Below are 16946 nucleotides of genomic sequence, written 5' to 3'. Positions count from 1 at the left end.
TGTGTATATGGTCAGTCCGGGAATGGAGGCCTAATGACGTGTATATGGTCAGTCTGGGAATGGAGGCATAATGACGTGTATATGGTCAGTCCGGGAATGGAGGCCTAATGACGTGTATATGGTCAGTCCGGGAATGGAGGCATAATGATGTGTATATGGTCAGTCCGGGAATGGAGGCCTAATGATGTGTATATGGTCAGTCCGGGAATGGAGGCCTAATGACGTGTATATGGTCAGTCTGGGAATGGAGGCATAATGACGTGTATATGGTCAGTCCGGGAATGGAGGCCTAATGATGTGTATATGGTCAGTCCGGGAATGGAGGCCTAATGATGTGTATATGGTCAGTCCGGGAATGGAGGCCTAATGACGTGTATATGGTCAGTCTGGGAATGGAGGCATAATGACGTGTATATGGTCAGTCCGGGAATGGAGGCCTAATGACGTGTATATGGTCAGTCCGGGAATGGAGGCATAATGATGTGTATATGGTCAGTCCGGGAATGGAGGCCTAATGATGTGTATATGGTCAGTCCGGGAATGGAGGCATAATGACGTGTATATGGTCAGTCGGCTCTGGTCTGACTTCTGTCAGTATGAATTGACTACCAGACTGGACATTTAGTTGCCGTTATTGAATGACCGTCCTAAGTTGTTTCCTGCATACAGTGATAGCTGCACTCTCCAGGAGCCATCCATAGCCCTCGCTGCAGTGATAGTGGTCATACGAGGGGTACAAGCTGCGCCCTCCCTCTGTACTCAGTTATTAGGGAAGGCCTCTGATGTCCAGTTATTGGTAGAAAGGCTTCCTCCCATCATCAGTTATCAAATCGCGTCAGCCATGGACCCCGCAGATACGCTGTGCAGCATGGTGGGATTGACCTCCAAATCTCCACTGATCACTTCTCAGGATATGCCAGGAATATCTACACTCATTTTCACAATCAATTTTTATCTTCATGCGTCTTAGAAATGAAGCAACTTTTCATTAAGGCTACTTTCACACTTGTGTTCAGCGGAGTCCGTCACTATGGAGACTAGCGCAGTCCGTTAACGCACTGCGCTATTCTCCATAGACTTGTATGGACAACGCACTGTAACGCAAGTGTCAGCGTTGCATCCGCTGGACGACGCAGCGTCGTTATTTTGACGCTGCGTTGAGCGGAAGAAACGCAGCATGTAACTTTTTTTGAGCAGCGCAATCCGTAGGATTTCACTGCGCAGGTTTTTTTTGTTTTTTTTTATAAAATCACAAACTTTGTCTCTTGGTGGCCGAACTTTCAGCTGAGCAGCCGGCATGTGAGAGCGCTCAGCTGATCGTTCACAATAGTCTGCTGCCGGTAAAACTGTAAATAAAAAAAATAAATAAAAGCTTTCCGTTGTTTTGTACGATCGGTAGCATCCGTTGTGCCACTATATGCAACGCATCCGGCACACAACGCAATGCTACGGAAGCCGTCCAACGCAAGTGAAACTAGCCTAAGTCTTCAAGGGGTCCTCACTTCAGATGCAGCTGCGAGTCGTGGGCTCGTGTGTGGCACTGGCTGTATGATTCTGCCAGCTGGATGTGACTAGGAAATGCTGCGGTGTCCACAGAAAAACAAACTTTAAAGGGACTCATCACAATGACTGTTCACACCAGGTACAGGCGCTCGGTGCATCATGGCGGGGCTAAGCATTTCTATCCACCTTCCCACCTGCTGGTTCCCTCTGTTTCCACCATCCCCTCTTCTGTGATTGACAGCTCTGGCTTCATAGCCGGAGAATGGATGAGACAGATGGAAAGCAAGCAGGTGGGAAGGTGGATGTAAAGGATTAGGCCCGCCATGACTAGTGACTAGTTGAAAAGGCGGGTCCCGGCTTAGTCTCTCTACCAATGACTGACAGGTCTCTTCTTATACACGCATGAATGGAGAAATCCATGACTCGCGGGCAGGGGACGCTGCTGGGCACCTGCCTGCCCGACTTGATTCTCAGTGGCCCTTACAGTATGTTTGTCCCTAAAATGCTGCATGGTCTAGTAAAGCATATGCTGCCTGTGTGCGAACAATACGATCATACTGTCCCAATACAATGTGTCGGCCGGTTGATTGTAAATGCTGCATCACCACTCATTTATGGGCAGAAGTCAACACACATGAATAGGCCATAAGAGAGAGAAAACGAAGTATAACTTACCCTATGCCGCTCCGGGCTTGTATCTCCGCTGCTCCCTAGACCTTTTTGTTTTGGGGGTGTTTCTGTGATGTCATGTCTTACCACCTAGAGGTCACACAAGGTCACTTCTGCATCTCTACCAACACCGGTCAGCAAGCAGCAGCGCGTGCTTATCAGATGCTTAAAGGGCTTGTCCAGGACTGAGCTGATGACCTGTCCACCGGCCAGATGAAGACTGTTCCTGCTGCCTGAGCACCATACATTGTGTATATTTTGCAGTTGATTACCTCTGCCTTGATGGGGGGTGCCGATTGTCGGACCCCACCTCTCATATTAATGACTTATCCTAGAGATAGACCATCAATAGTTCAGTCCTGAACATCTTTAAAAATGAACCATCATCATGTTTTTTGTTTTTAATTAAATAACCACTCTAAGCTTTTATCCCACGCGATTTCATCGCCCCCACAAATGTACTGCCGCCTGCACCCCTGTGCCTGCACATTGCTTACTTGGGATCGGGCGGCAATGGTGGCAGCCTGTCTGCAATGATGCCATACATACGCCTTTACACAAGGGCAGGAACATCCGCCCAGAGATGTGCTGCATCATTACTACAAGTCACAGCCAAACTCTATAAACTGCAATACAGGTTTCACAACTATGACAAGTGGGCGCCTATCATCACATACAGCAGCGGCTCAGCATGGGAGGATATATATATATATATATATATATATATATATTTTATTTTTTTTCACAATTTCTCTCAAAGTGAATCTGACATCAAAGTTCACAGTTCAAACTGTTTCTGTCAATAAATCTTAGACCTGACAAAACTGGTGTACTTATTTTGCACATCCATGTGTGAAAGACTGTGAAATCTAAACATGTTAATTTTAATATTCGGCAGGGGAACGATCAAAAAATATTATCCTGACATGGAATTTCAGTGTAAGTTCACCAGCCTCATCAGGTCTAAGAAGTGTGTGTGAAATCTGATGACAGCTCTACTTTAATTTTGCTAACTTTTACACTGATATCTTAGTTATTTATGCGAGTGTTTGCTCGCTGTCAGTGAGCCAGGACATTGGTAAGTGGGTACATATGTAATTATTCCTAACCTCCCTTTATTTCTTCGCTTGCTATATAAAGCTGTGAATGCGACTTCTGAGCAGTTAATTATGCGATGTAGGAATATTCCCGTGGATGGCTCCTTCTGTAGAATAGTGCGGCTCGGTTTGAATCTCCCACGTATAATACTTCCGTACACAAACGCGTGGTGGGGAATAAAAGCCTCCGGGGCTGACTAATCCTTTGCCTTTGTCTGTTTTAGGGGTCTTACGTGCACTTGTGGAGGCCGCCGCCGCGGACGCTTCTATCCTCAGCCTGTGTGAAAAGGGAGACGCTCTGATCATGGAGGAAACTGGCAAGATCTTCAAAAAGGAAAAAGAAATGAAGAAAGGTGAGCGGAAGACCCTGCACATGAGGTTACACCTGAGCAATGCCGGGGTATGGTCTCCAACGGCTCATCCTGGAATCGGTGCCCTTGGGTCTCTTTGCGTGGCCACATAAGACTAAGGGGTACTTTGCACACTACGACACCGCAAGCCGATGGTAGCGATGCCGAGCGCAATAGTCCCCGGCCCCGTCGCAGCAGCGATATTTTGTGATTGCTGCCGTAGCGAATATTATCGCTACGGCAGCTTCACATGCACTCACCTGTCCTGCGACGTCGCTCTGGCCGGCGAACCGCCTCCTTCCTAAGGGGGTGGTTTGTGCGGTGTCACAGTGACGTCACATGGCAGGTGGCCAATAGGAGCGGAGGGGCGGAGATGAGCGGGACATAAACATCCCGCCCACCTTCTTCCTTCCGCATAGCTGGCATGTGACGCAGGTAGGAGATGTTCCTCGCTTCTGCAGCTTCTCATAGCGATGTGTGCTGCTGCAGGGGAACGAGGAACAAAATCGTACCGTCGCTGCAGCTAAATTATAGAAATGTCGGACACTACACCGATGATACGATTACGACGGTTTTGCGCTCGTTAATCGTATCATAAAGGATTTACACACTCCGATATCGACAGCGACGCTGGATGTGCGTCACTTTCAATTTGACCCCACCGACATCGCACCTGCGATGTCGTAGTGTGCAAAGGGCCCCTAAGGCTGATACAGACGCTTGCCATTCAGCCGCTTTTCTTTCTTGCAGGTATTGCCTTTCCAACAAGTATATCTGTCAATAACACTGTGTGTCACTTCTCGCCTCTGAAGAGCGACCAAGATTACCAACTGAAAAAAGGTGATCTAGTTAAAATGTAAGTACACGTACTACAAAACCCAAGAAAGCCTTCTGTCATCTCTTATTAAAGTCTAAATGTAAAGGACTTTTCCCATCTATTGTCACAGTGCTCGTAAATACAAGCAATTTCCAGCTTCTTCAAAATTGTTTTTTTTTTAGATATTAACACTTTTGCGTATAGGTTGTTGCCTTGGAGACCGACCACTGCTGTTTAAATAGCACAACATGCGCAGTGCTTATAAGCTCTTTACTATTGAGCTTGTAAACACGGTTTTGGATCGCTGTTACCTCCAGACCCTGATTAGCTTCAGCGCAATGTTACAAGCTAGACAGAGATGGTCGGTCTCCTAGGCAACGAGTTGTGCGCACCAAGTATTAAAGGGAACCTGTTATGTTCCCAACGCTATTAACCTACAGATTTAGTGTTAAAGTGCTGGTTAATGGTATTCTAGGGCTATCCAGCCACCACAGTGACAGTCACTACTAGGTGAAAATGAACGTTATTCCTCCCAGCAGCTTCTGGCTTTCAGTCATGCAGGCGTGCCACTGCGGCTTCAGTCACTCTTAAGTATATAGTGAGTGGCAGCTGTAAGCACACCTTAGCACATTGACTGACAGCTGTCTCTGCCCTGCTGAGCTGGCTGACAGTCAGTGCCAGGATATGGTTACAGCTGCCGCTCACCATGTAGGAGGAATAAGTTAATTTCTTCCCAGTAGCCAGGATCTCAGCACATTTGTTGGGAAGCTTTGGAGCCCTATTAACCTGCACATATGGGGTTAAAGGACATAAGGGGTTCCTTTAAATAACCCAAGAAATGGGAAATTGCAATATGGTTTGTTTTTACCAGTGCTATTTGACAATATCTACAAAAATGGGAATAATGCTTTAATATATGCCTGGAGGTATGGAAAGTGCATTAGGAATTTGAGTGTAAGCCCTTTTAAGTAAGGTGTGACCATTAGTAGTGAGTGAGCACTTCCATGCTCGGGTGCTCCGTACTCGTAACGAGTAGTCGATGCTCGGACGGGCTCGAGTCGTGCACAGAGTATAATGGAAGTCAATGGGAGACTCGAGCATTTTTCAGAAAGATCTTCTAGAAAAATGTTAGTTTCCCATTGACTTCCATTATATTTCGTACTTGAGCCCAACTCATCTGAGTTTGAGTACTGACTTGTCCTCACTTATCACTCCGCATCATCCTCTTTTACACTGATATATACAGAAATATAAAGATGGTGACGTAGTTAACTAGGCCAGCTGCCATGTTGTTTTCTGCCAGGCTGATATTTACCGTTGACGTTGTCTGTGGTATATAAAGGAGCGCGCCAGGGATTTATTTTTCATGTGCTATCTATCATGTATGTGAGTGTCATTAGTAACATACTCACTGGCCGCAGTCTTCTCCCCTTATCAGCCCCGCTTCTGTCCGCCCCTCCACTACATCACGCCATTCATGACCTGCCAAATCACACAGTGGTTGATGTGTGGAGCAGAGGTCAATATCTGAATATTGTCAATGCAAATCTATGGAAATTAGGATTCTGCAGCCCATACACTTACATTGAGATAGTAATGGCCACTCCAGTGATCCAAAAGGTTACAGAGGCGGCCATATGATGCCGGAGCAGGGCTGATACTGGGAGAAGATGGCGGCCGGGGAGGATGTTACTACACTCATAGATATGCTGACACACAGTAAAATAAAAAAAAATCTCAGGCATGCTCCTTTGAATAAAATCTGTCACCTGGTTTTTGCATAATATAAGGATAGAAACCCTGATTCCAGCAATGTATCACTTGCTTTACTAGGTGGTGCAGTTTTTATTTTAAAGCATTTTTCTTCGGCGCTCCATTGGGAGACCCAGACGATTGGGTGTATAGCTACTGCCTCCGGAGGCCACACAAAGCATTACACTAAAAAGTGTAAGGCCCCTCCCCTTCTGGCTATACACCCCCAGTGGGATCACTGGCTCACCAGTTTTCTGCTTTGTGCGAAGGAGGTCAGACATCCACGCATAGCTCCACTGTTTAGTCAGCAGTAGCTGCTGACTATATCGGATGGAAGAAAAGAGGGCCCATATAGGGCCCCCAGCATGCTCCCTTCTCACCCCGCTGGTGGTTTGTAAGGTTGAGGTACCTATTGCTGGTACGGCGGCTGGAGCCCACATGCTGTTTTTCCTTCCCCATCCCCCTGAGGGGCTCTGAGGAAGTGGGATCTTACCGGCCCCAAAGCCCTGAGGCCGGGCTCCATCCACAGACCCATTGAACCTGCTGGATACGGAGCTGGGTACCGTTCAGGGACATGGCCCTGCACCATTCAGGTACTCTGTGTCCCCGTACACACAGGCACAGCACACTCCAGACTTGCTGGGTGTGCTAGTGCGCCGGGGACAGTAAAGGGTTACAGTCACTGCAGCCTAGCTGAGTGACTTTATGTATGGGGAACTACCGCGCCGGACGCTCCGGGAGCGGCGGCGCGGCTGGGACTTGTAGTGCGCCGGGGACTTAGCGCCGACCGCGCTTTTACGGCGGCGGCGCTTATAAATCCAGTCCCCGGCTTTTGCGGCCTAGCTCCGCTTCGTTCCCGCCCCCACCCTGTCAATCAGGGTAGGGGAGAGACGCTGTACAATCAGCAGCGCCGAGGGCTGGAGCCTTATTTACATGCTCCAGCCCTCTCACTGGACACTGTGGGACGCCGGTTTCCCGCTCTGACTTGGGGGCACGCCCACGGCCCGCCCCTACCCACACGAGCTGGAGAAGACGCCGGCAGCCATTCCTGCAGTCCGAGCTGAGAGATCGGACTCTGGGCAACCAGGCACAGGACTAGGGCGACCACACACCCGCTTATAGGCGGGCGGTAAGCGGCACCTGAAGTGCTGACCCCTCTAAATACCGCAGTTGTCCATTTGTATTTTATGCTTACACTGCATAGGTCGCTATTTTTGGCTATATGCCCTCTTAGATGGCGACACATCAGCAGCAGGAAAGCAGGGGTGCTAAGGCACAGGCTTTCCATGCTGCTTGTATTGCATGTACTGAAGTGTTCATGTGTATTTATGCTTGTATGCTATACACTGCACTGTACGGTCGCTAGTCTGGGCTATTTTCGCCTAGAATGACTAGACTACAGCAGCAGAAAAGCAAGGGTGCTGAGGCACAGGTTTTTTTCTATGCTGCTTGTATTGCAGGGGTTGCAGTGTTCATTTGTACTTATGCTTGTATGCTATACATTGCACTGTATGGTCGCTATTCTGGGCTATATTCCCCTAGATGGCTAGTCTACAGCAGCAGAAAAGCAGGGGTGCCAAGGCACAGGCTTTCTATGCTGCTTGTATTGCATGTGCTGCGGTGTTCATTTGTACTTTATGCTTGTATGCTATACATTGCACTGTACGGTCGCCATTCTTGGCTCTATACTCCTAGATGGCTAGCCGGCAGCAGCATATATGCAACACAGGCTTTCGATGCTGTTTTTACTGCATGTGATACTGTTCCACGGCACTGAACCCCATTGTGTGCAATGCTCCCCTGTAGCACTTGGTCAGCCGGGGTCTCTATTAGACGTGGCCAAAGGAACCACCTGTCAACCCTGTTCAAGGACAGGGATGGAGTTGCAATGGGATAGAGACTTGCAGTCCGGACAGGCCATGGGCAATCTGGATAAAATCGGTGCTCCGGGGGGGTCCCAGGAGGCTCTCTGTATGATGAGGCAGACGTAGCTCATCAGGACTTTGATCCTGGCACCGCTCTCAATCCGGATACACCGGATGGTGACGCCATAAGGAATGATCCTATAGCGTCCATCAATGGAATGTTGGATCTTTCTCCCTCAGCTCCCCCAGCGGAGGAGTCAGCTTCACAGCAGGAGAAGTCCCATTTCAGTAGCTCAAACGTATATTGAGTATTTTTCTGGCCACGCTGACTTCAGAGAAGCAGTCCAGGAACACCACGCTTACCAGATAAGCGTTTCCTCCAAAAGTATTAAGGATACACGTTATCCTTTTCCCCCTGACGTGGTCAAGCGCGGGACCCAGGGTCCAAAGCTGGATTCTCCAATCTCCAGGCTTGCGGCTAGAGCATAGTTGCAGTGGAGATGGGACTTCAATTGAAGATGCTAGACAGATGGACTCTGGTTGAAATCTGTCTATGAGGCTATCGGCGTGTCGGTTGCTCCGGCATTTACAGCCGTATGGGCACCCTAAGCTTTTCAGCTGTTCTTGTGCAGCTGGTCTTGAGCATATGTACATTTGTGCCGCAGGGGCGTCCGTAACCTCGCAATGTCTGCATTGCGACTTACCCTATTAATGCTGTCCTGGAAGGACAGTCGAGGTTTCGGTCCTTCCCAAGCTCGGGCAGGTCCCAATTGTCCTCGTCCAAAAGAGCTGAAAAGCCTCAGAGGGGCTCAGCTTCCGGGGGCTCAATCACGCCCAAGGAAGGCAGCCGGAGGAACCGCTACCAAGGCGGTCTCCTCATGACTCTCAGCTCTCTCATCTCTCCGCATCCGCGGTTGATGGCAGACTCGCTCGCCTTTGGCGACATTTAGCTGCCACAGGTCACAGACCGGTGGGTGAGGGACATTGTGCCCACGTGCACAGGACAGAGTTCTGTTCTCGTCCTCCGACTCGATTCTTCAGAACGTCCCCACCTCCCCACCGAGCCGATGCTCTTCTGCAGGCAGAAGGAGTGGTAATCCCTGTTCCTCTTCAGGAACAAGACACGGTTTTCCTCCAATCTGGTTGTGGTGCCAAAAAAGGACGGCTCTTTCCGTTCCGTTCTGGACCCAAAACTGCTCAACAAGCACGTGGAGGCCAGGCGGTTCCGGATGAAACCCTCCGCTCCGTCATTGCCTCAATGTCTCAAGGAAATTTCCTAGCATCAATAGACGTCAAAGATGCTTATCTCCACGTGCCGATTGCTACAGAGCACCAACGTTTTCTACGTTTTGTGATAGGAGACGAACATCTCCAGTTCGTAGCTCTGCCATTTGGTCTGGCGACAGCCCCACGGGTGTTCACCAAGGTCATGGCGGCAGTGGTAGCAGTCTTGCACTCACAGGGACACTCTGTGATCCCTTACTTGGACGATCTACTTGTCAAGGCACCCTCTCAAGAGGCATGCCAACTCAGCCTGAATGTTGCGCTGGAGACTCTCCAGACGTTCGGGTGGATCATCAACTTCTCAAAGTCAAACCTGTCACCGACCCAATCACTAACGTATCTTGGCATGGAGTTTCATACCCTCTCAGCGCTAGTGAAGCTTCCGCTGGACAAGCAGCGGTCACTACAGACCGGGGTGCAGACTCTCCGTCACGGTCAGTCGCACTCCTTAAGACGCCTCATGCACTTCCTCGGGAAGATGGTGGCGGCAATGGAGGCGGTTCCGTTTGCGCAGTTTCATCTGCGTCCTCTTTATTGGGACATTCTCCGCCAATGGGACGGGAAGTCAACATCCCTGAACAGGAAAGTATCCCTTTCACAGACGGCCAAGGACTCTCTGCAATGGTGGCTTCTTCCCGCCTCATTATCACATGGAAGATCCTTCCTACCACCGTCTTGGGCGGTAGTCACGACAGACGCGAGTCTGTCAGGGTGGGGAGCAGTGTTTCTCCACCACAGGGCTCAGGGTACGTGGACTCAGCAGGAGTCCACCCTTCAGATCAATGTTCTGGAAATCAGAGCAGTGTATCTTGCCCTACTAGCCTTCCAACAGTGGCTTGAAGAGAAGCAGATCCGAATTCAATCGGACAACTCCACAGCGGTGGCATACATCAATCACCAAGGGGGGACACGCAGTCGGCAAGCCTTCCAGGAAGTCCGGCGGATTATGATGTGGGTGGAAGCCACGGCCTCCACCGTATCCGCAGTTCACATCCCCGGCGTAGAAAACTGGGAAGCAGACTTCCTCAGCCGCCAGGGCATGGACGCAGGAGAATGGTCCCTTCACCCGGACGTGTTTCAGGAAATCTGTAGCCGCTGGGGAAGGCCGGACGTCGACCTAATGGCGTCCAGGCACAACAACAAGGTCCCAACCTTCATAGCACGGTCCCGCGATCACAGAGCTCTGGCGGCAGACGCCTTAGTGCAAGATTGGTCGCAGTTCCGGCTCCCTTATGCTTTTCCACCTCTGGCACTCTTGCCCAGAGTGCTACGCAAGATCAGATCCGACTGCAGCCGCGTCATACTCGTCGCCCCAGACTGGCCAAGGAGGGCGTGGTATCCGGATCTGTGGCATCTCACGGTCGGCCAACCGTGGGCACTACCAGACCGACCAGACTTACTGTCCCTAGGGCCGTTTTTCCATCGGAATTCTGCGGCCCTGAACCTGACTGTGTGGCCATTGAGTCCTCGATCCTAGGGTCTTCAGGATTATCCCAAGGGGTCGTTGCCACCATGAGACAGGCTGGGAAGCCCACGTCCGCTAAGATCTACCACAGAACGTGGAGGATATTCTTATCCTGGTGCTCTGCTCAGGGAGTGTCTCCCTGGCCATTTGCATTGCCTACCTTTCTTTCTTTCCTGCAATCTGGGTTAGAAAAAGGTTTGTCGCTCGGCTCCCTTAAAGGGCAAGTCTCGGCGCTATCCGTCTTTTTTCAGAAGCGTCTAGCACGACTTCCTAAGGTGCGCACGTTCCTGCAGGGGGTTTGTCATATTGCACCCCCGTACAAGCGGCCGTTAGATCCATGGGATCTGAACAGGGTACTAGTTGCCCTCCAGAAGCCGCCCTTCGAGCCTCTGAGGGAGGTTTCACTTTCTAGACTATCACAGAAAGTGGCTTTTCTGGTAGCGATCACATCTCTCCGGAGAGTGTCTGAGCTAGCAGCGCTGTCTTCCAATGCTCCCTTCCTGGTCTTCCACCAGGACAAGGTAGTGCTGCGCCCCATTCAGGAGTTTCTCCCGAAGGTGGTATCCTCTTTTCATCTTAATCAGGATATCTCTTTGCCTTCGTTTTGTCCTCATGCAGTTCATCGGTATGAGAAGGACTTACATTTGTTAGATCTGGTGAGAGCACTCAGAATCTACATTTCCCGCACGGCGCCCCTGCGCCGTTCGGATGCACTCTTTGTCCTTGTCGCTGGTAAGCGCAAAGGGTCGCAGGCTTCTAAGGCCACCCTGGCTCGATGGATCAAAGAACCAATTCTTGAAGCCTACCGTTCTGCTGGGCTTCCGGTTCCATCAGGGCTGAAGGCCCATTCTACCAGAGCCGTGGGTGCGTCCTGGGCATTGCGACACCAGGCTACGGCTCAACAGGTGTGCCAGGCAGCTACCTGGTCGAGTCTGCACACTTTCACCAAACATTATCAGGTGCATACCTATGCTTCGGCGGACGCCAGCCTAGGTAGAAGAGTCCTGCAGGCGGCAGTTGCCTCCCCGTAGGGGAGGGCTGTCTTCGCAGCTCTAACATGAGGTATTTCTTTACCCACCCAGGGACAGCTTTTGGACGTCCCAATCGTCTGGGTCTCCCAATGGAGCGCCGAAGAAGAAGGGAATTTTGTTACTTACCGTAAATTCCTTTTCTTCTAGCTCCTATTGGGAGACCCAGCACCCGCCCTGTTGTCCTTCGGGATTTTTGGGTTTTTTCGGGTACACATGTTGTTCATGTTGAACGGTTTTTCAGTTCTCCGATGTTACTCGGAGTGAATTTGTTTAACCAAGTTATTGGCTTTCCTCCTTCTTGCTTTTGCACTAAAACTGGTGAGCCAGTGATCCCACTGGGGGTGTATAGCCAGAAGGGGAGGGGCCTTACACTTTTTAGTGTAATGCTTTGTGTGGCCTCCGGAGGCAGTAGCTATACACCCAATCGTCTGGGTCTCCCAATAGGAGCTAGAAGAAAAGGAATTTACGGTAAGTAACAAAATTCCCTTCTTTCTTTGTCGCTCCATTGGGAGACCCAGACAATTGGGTGTATAGCTTCTGCCTCCGGAGGCCACACAAAGTATTACACTTAAAAGTGTAAAGCCCCTCCCCTTCTGCCTATACACCCCCCCGTGAGTCACGGGCTCCTCAGTTTTTATGCTTTGTGCGAAGGAGGCACACATGCACGCATAGCTCCACAATTTAGTCAGCAGCAGCTGCTGACTATTTCGGATGGAAGAAAAGTGGGCCCATATAGGGCCCCCAGCATGCTCCCTTCTCACCCCACTCTGGTCGGCGGTGCTGTTAAGGTTGAGGTACCCTTTGCGGGTACATAGGCAGGAGCCAACATGCTGTTTTCCTTCCCCATCCCCTAGGGGCTCTGGGTGAAGTGGGATCCTAATCGGTCTCCAGACACTGGGACCGTGCTCCCTCCGCAGCCCCTGGGGAATCTGCTGGACAGGAGCTGGGTATCGTCAGGGACAAGGCCCTGCTACTGTGAGGTACTCTGTGTCCCCTTGGGGACAGCGCATGGAGCGCTTGTGTCATACACGCTGCAGCACTGCTGGGTGTGTTAGTGCGCCGGGACTACCGCGCTGACCGCGCTTGTTTGCCGGCCGCGCTTATAACTTTAGTCCCCGGCTTTTGCGGCCTAGTACCGCATATTCCCACCCCCGGGCCTGTCAGTCAGGGGAAGGGAGGGACGTTGCACTGGACGTCAGCGCTGAGGGCTGGAGCATACTTTGTATCCTCCTCCCCCCTCACTGAGCACAGTGGGACACCAGATTCCCGCACTTTCTTGGGCACGCCCACGGCCCCCTCCTCCTCACAGAACGCTGGCAGCCATTCCTGTCAGCACTTCTGAAGCTAGAGAGGAGAGACAAACGGCTCTGGGAGATCCAGGCAGGGAATCTGGTGGTCACACAACCGCTTTGGGCGGTCGGTAAGCCGCACCTGTTTCTAGGTGCTGGCCCCCCTGGGTGCCGAAGTGTATATATATAGGTTTATATGCTATTCATTTACTCTGTACGGTCGCACTGGTTTTTGGCTATATACCCTCCCAGATTGTACTCAGAGGAGACAACAGCATGTCGTCTGCAAATAGCAAGGGTGCCAAAGCACAGGCTTACTTTGCAACCTGTACCTCATGTGCGGCTATGCTACCTGCAGGTTCCACCTACCCTCATTGTGTGCAATGCTCGGCACCTATGGTACTTACTCAGCCGGAGCCTCAGCCACTAGTGGGACCCTCGGCCCAGGTAGAAACACCGGCTGCCACTGTCCAGGTGACAGGGACGGAGTTTGCAGTATTCGCTGACAAACTTTCTGAGACTATGGATAAATGGTCTGCTAAGATACTAGAAGCTTTGCAGTCCAGACCTGTAACACAGGCCCCGGGCACTGTTGAATCATTGACCCCAGGCCCCCTGCGATTGGAGCAGCAAAGTGCTCCTGGGGTGACTCATAGGTCTCAAGGTGAGGTCTCTGACACGGACCGCAGTCCCAGACCACCTAAGCCGGGTCGCTGGGAGCTTCCCTCGACTTCATCACACTGCTCAGGGTCTCAGCAGGAGGACTCTCTAGAGGATGAAGCGGAGGGGGCAGATCAGGACTCTGATCCTGAAGCCGCTCTCAACCTAGATACACCAGAAGGAGACGCCATAGTGAACGACCTTATAGCGTCCATCAATCAGGTGTTGGATCTTTCTCCCCCAGCTCCTCCAATTGAGGAGTCAGCTTCTCAGCAGGAGAAATTCCGTTTTAGGTTTCCCAAGCGTACAATGAGTATGTTCCTGGATCACTCCGATTTCAGAGAGGCAGTCCAGAAACACCGAGCTTGTCCAGATAAGCGCTTTTCTAAGCGACTTAAGGACACACGTTATCCCTTTCCCCCTGACGTTGTCAAGGGTTGGGCTCAGTGTCCCAAGGTGGATCCTCCAGTCTCCAGACTGGCGGCTAGATCCATAGTTGCAGTGGAAGATGGGGCCTCACTCAAAGATGCCACTGACAGACAGATGGAGCTCTGGTTGAAATCCATCTATGAGGCTATCGGCGCGTCCTTTGCTCCGGCATTCGCAGCCGTATGGGCGCTCCAAGCTATCTCAGCTTGTCACTCGCAGATTAATGCAGTCACACGGGCCTCTGCGCCGCAGGTGGTGTCATTAACCTCTCAGGCGTCGGCGTTTGCGTCATACGCCATTAATGCTGTCCTGGACTCTACGAGCCGTACGGCGGTAGCATCCGCCAATTCGGTGGCAGTCCGCAGGGCCATGTGGCTACGTGAATGGAAGGCAGACTCTGCCTCCAAAAAGTTCTTAACCGGGTTGCCATTTTCTGGCGACCGCCTGTTTGGTGAGCGATTGGATGAAATCATTAAACAATCCAAGGGAAAGGACTCATCCTTACCCCAGTCCAAACCAAAAAGACCTCAACAACGGAAGGTACAATCGAGGTTTCGGTCCTTTCGGCCCGCGGGCAGGTCTCAATTCTCCTCGTCCAACAGGCCACAGAAGGGTCAGACGAACTCCGATTCATGGCGGTCTAAGTCACGTCCTAAAAAGACCGCCGGAGGAACCGCTCCCAAAGCGGCCTCCTCATGACTTTCGGCCTCTTCACGCCGCATCCTCGGTCGGTGGCAGGCTCTCCCGCTTTTGCGACGCCTGGTTGCCACAGGTACAAGACCGTTGGGTGAGAGACATTCTGTCTCACGGTTACAGGATAGAGCTCAGCTCTCGTCCTCCGACTCGTTTCTTCAGAACATCTCCGCCCCCCGAGCGAGCCGATGCTCTTCTTCAGGCGGTGTGCACTCTGAAGGCAGAAGGAGTGGTGATCCCTGTTCCTCTTCAGCAACAGGGTCACGGTTTTTACTCCAACTTGCTTGTGGTGCCAAAAAAGGACGGATCTTTCCGTCCTGTTCTGGACCTAAAACTGCTCAACAAACACGTGAAAACCAGGCGGTTCCGGATGGAATCGCTCCGCTCCGTCATCGCCTCAATGTCCCAAGGAGATTTCCTAGCATCAATCGACATCAAAGATGCTTATCTCCACGTACCGATTGCACCAGGGCATCAGCGCTTCCTGCGTTTCGCCATCGGGGACGAACACCTTCAGTTCGTGGCACTGCCTTTCGGCCTGGCGACAGCACCACGGGTCTTCCCCTAGGTCATGGCAGCAGTTGTAGCAGTCCTACACTCTCAGGGACACTCGGTGATCCCTTACTTAGACGATCTGCTTGTCAAGGCACCCTTCCGAGTGGCATGCCAACACAGCCTGGACATTGCTCTGGAGACTCTTCAGAGATTCGGGTGGATCATCAATTTCACAAAGTCAAATCTGACACCGGCCCAATCACTGACATATCTTGGCATGGAGTTTCATACTCTTCCAGCGATAGTGAAGCTTCCGCTGGACAAACAGCGTTCACTACAGACAGGGGTGCAATCTCTACTTCAAGGCCAGTCACACCCCTTGAGGCGCCTCATGCACTTCCTAGGGAAGATGGTGGCAGCAATGGAGGCAGTTCCTTTTGCGCGGTTTCATCTGCGTCCACTTCAATGGGACATTCTCCGCAAGTGGGACAGGAAGTCGACGTCCCTCGACAGGAACGTCTCCCTTTCTCAGGCAGCCAAAGCCTCTCTTCGGTGGTGGCTTCTTCCCACTTCATTGTCGAAGGGGAAATCCTTCCTACCACCATCCTGGGCGGTGGTCACGACGGACGCGAGCCTGTCAGGGTGGGGAGCGGTCTTTCTCCACCACAGGGCCCAGGGTACCTGGACTCAGCCAGAGTCCTCCCTGCAGATCAATGTTCTGGAGATAAGGGCAGTGTATCTTGCCCTAAAAGCGTTCCAGCCGTGGCTGGAAGGCAAACAGATCCGAATTCAGTCGGACAACTCCACAGCGGTGGCATACATCAACCACCAGGGCGGCACACGCAGTCGGCAAGCCTTCCAGGAAGTCCGGCGGATTCTGCTGTGGGCGGAAGCCACTGCATCCGCCATATCCGCAGTTCACATCCCGGGCGTAGAAAACTGGGAAGCAGACTTTCTCAGTCGCCAGGGCATGGACGCAGGGGAATGGTCCCTTCACCCGGACGTATTTCAAGAGATCTGTTGCCGCTGGGGGATGCCGGACGTCGACCTAATGGCGTCCCGGCACAACAACAAGGTCCCGGCATTCATGGCACGGTCTCAAGATCACAGAGCTCTGGCGGCAGACGCATTAGTTCAGGATTGGTCGCAGTTTTAACTGCCTTATGTGTTTCCTCCTCTGGCACTGTTGCCCAGAGTGTTACGCAAGATCAGGTCAGACTGCCGCCGCGCCATCCTCGTCGCTCCAGACTGGCCGAGAAGGTCGTGGTACCCGGATCTGTGGCATCTCACGGTGGGTCAACCGTGGGCACTACCAGACCGACCAGACTTGCTGTCTCAAGGGCCGTTTTTCCATCTGAATTCTGCGGCCCTCAACCTGACTGTGTGGCCATTGAGTCCTGGATCCTAGCATCTTCAGGGTTATCTCAAGAGGTCATTGCCACTATGAGACAGGCCAGGAAACCAACGTCCGCCAAGATCTACCACAGGACGTGGAGAATATTCTTATCCTGGTGCGCTGATCAGGGTTTTACTCCCTGGCCATTTGC

The 16946-nt window shown here is 51.6% G+C and overlaps 1 protein-coding gene across 1 annotated transcript in view; it reads left to right on the top strand.

Annotated features, from left to right (window-relative positions):
• Window positions 1-16946, top strand: part of PA2G4 (proliferation-associated 2G4) — a 102393-nt gene that overhangs the window by 5730 nt on the left and 79717 nt on the right. The window contains exons 2-3 of the mRNA XM_075336985.1: window positions 3494-3622; window positions 4370-4475. Coding sequence (XP_075193100.1) covers window positions 3494-3622; window positions 4370-4475 — 235 coding nt within the window. The remainder of the gene's footprint in view (window positions 1-3493; window positions 3623-4369; window positions 4476-16946) is intronic.

Source organism: Anomaloglossus baeobatrachus, chromosome 2 (assembly GCF_048569485.1).
Source record: "Anomaloglossus baeobatrachus isolate aAnoBae1 chromosome 2, aAnoBae1.hap1, whole genome shotgun sequence".
Classification (NCBI taxonomy): domain Eukaryota; kingdom Metazoa; phylum Chordata; class Amphibia; order Anura; family Aromobatidae; genus Anomaloglossus; species Anomaloglossus baeobatrachus.
This window is presented reverse-complemented; position numbering and strand designations above follow the sequence as displayed.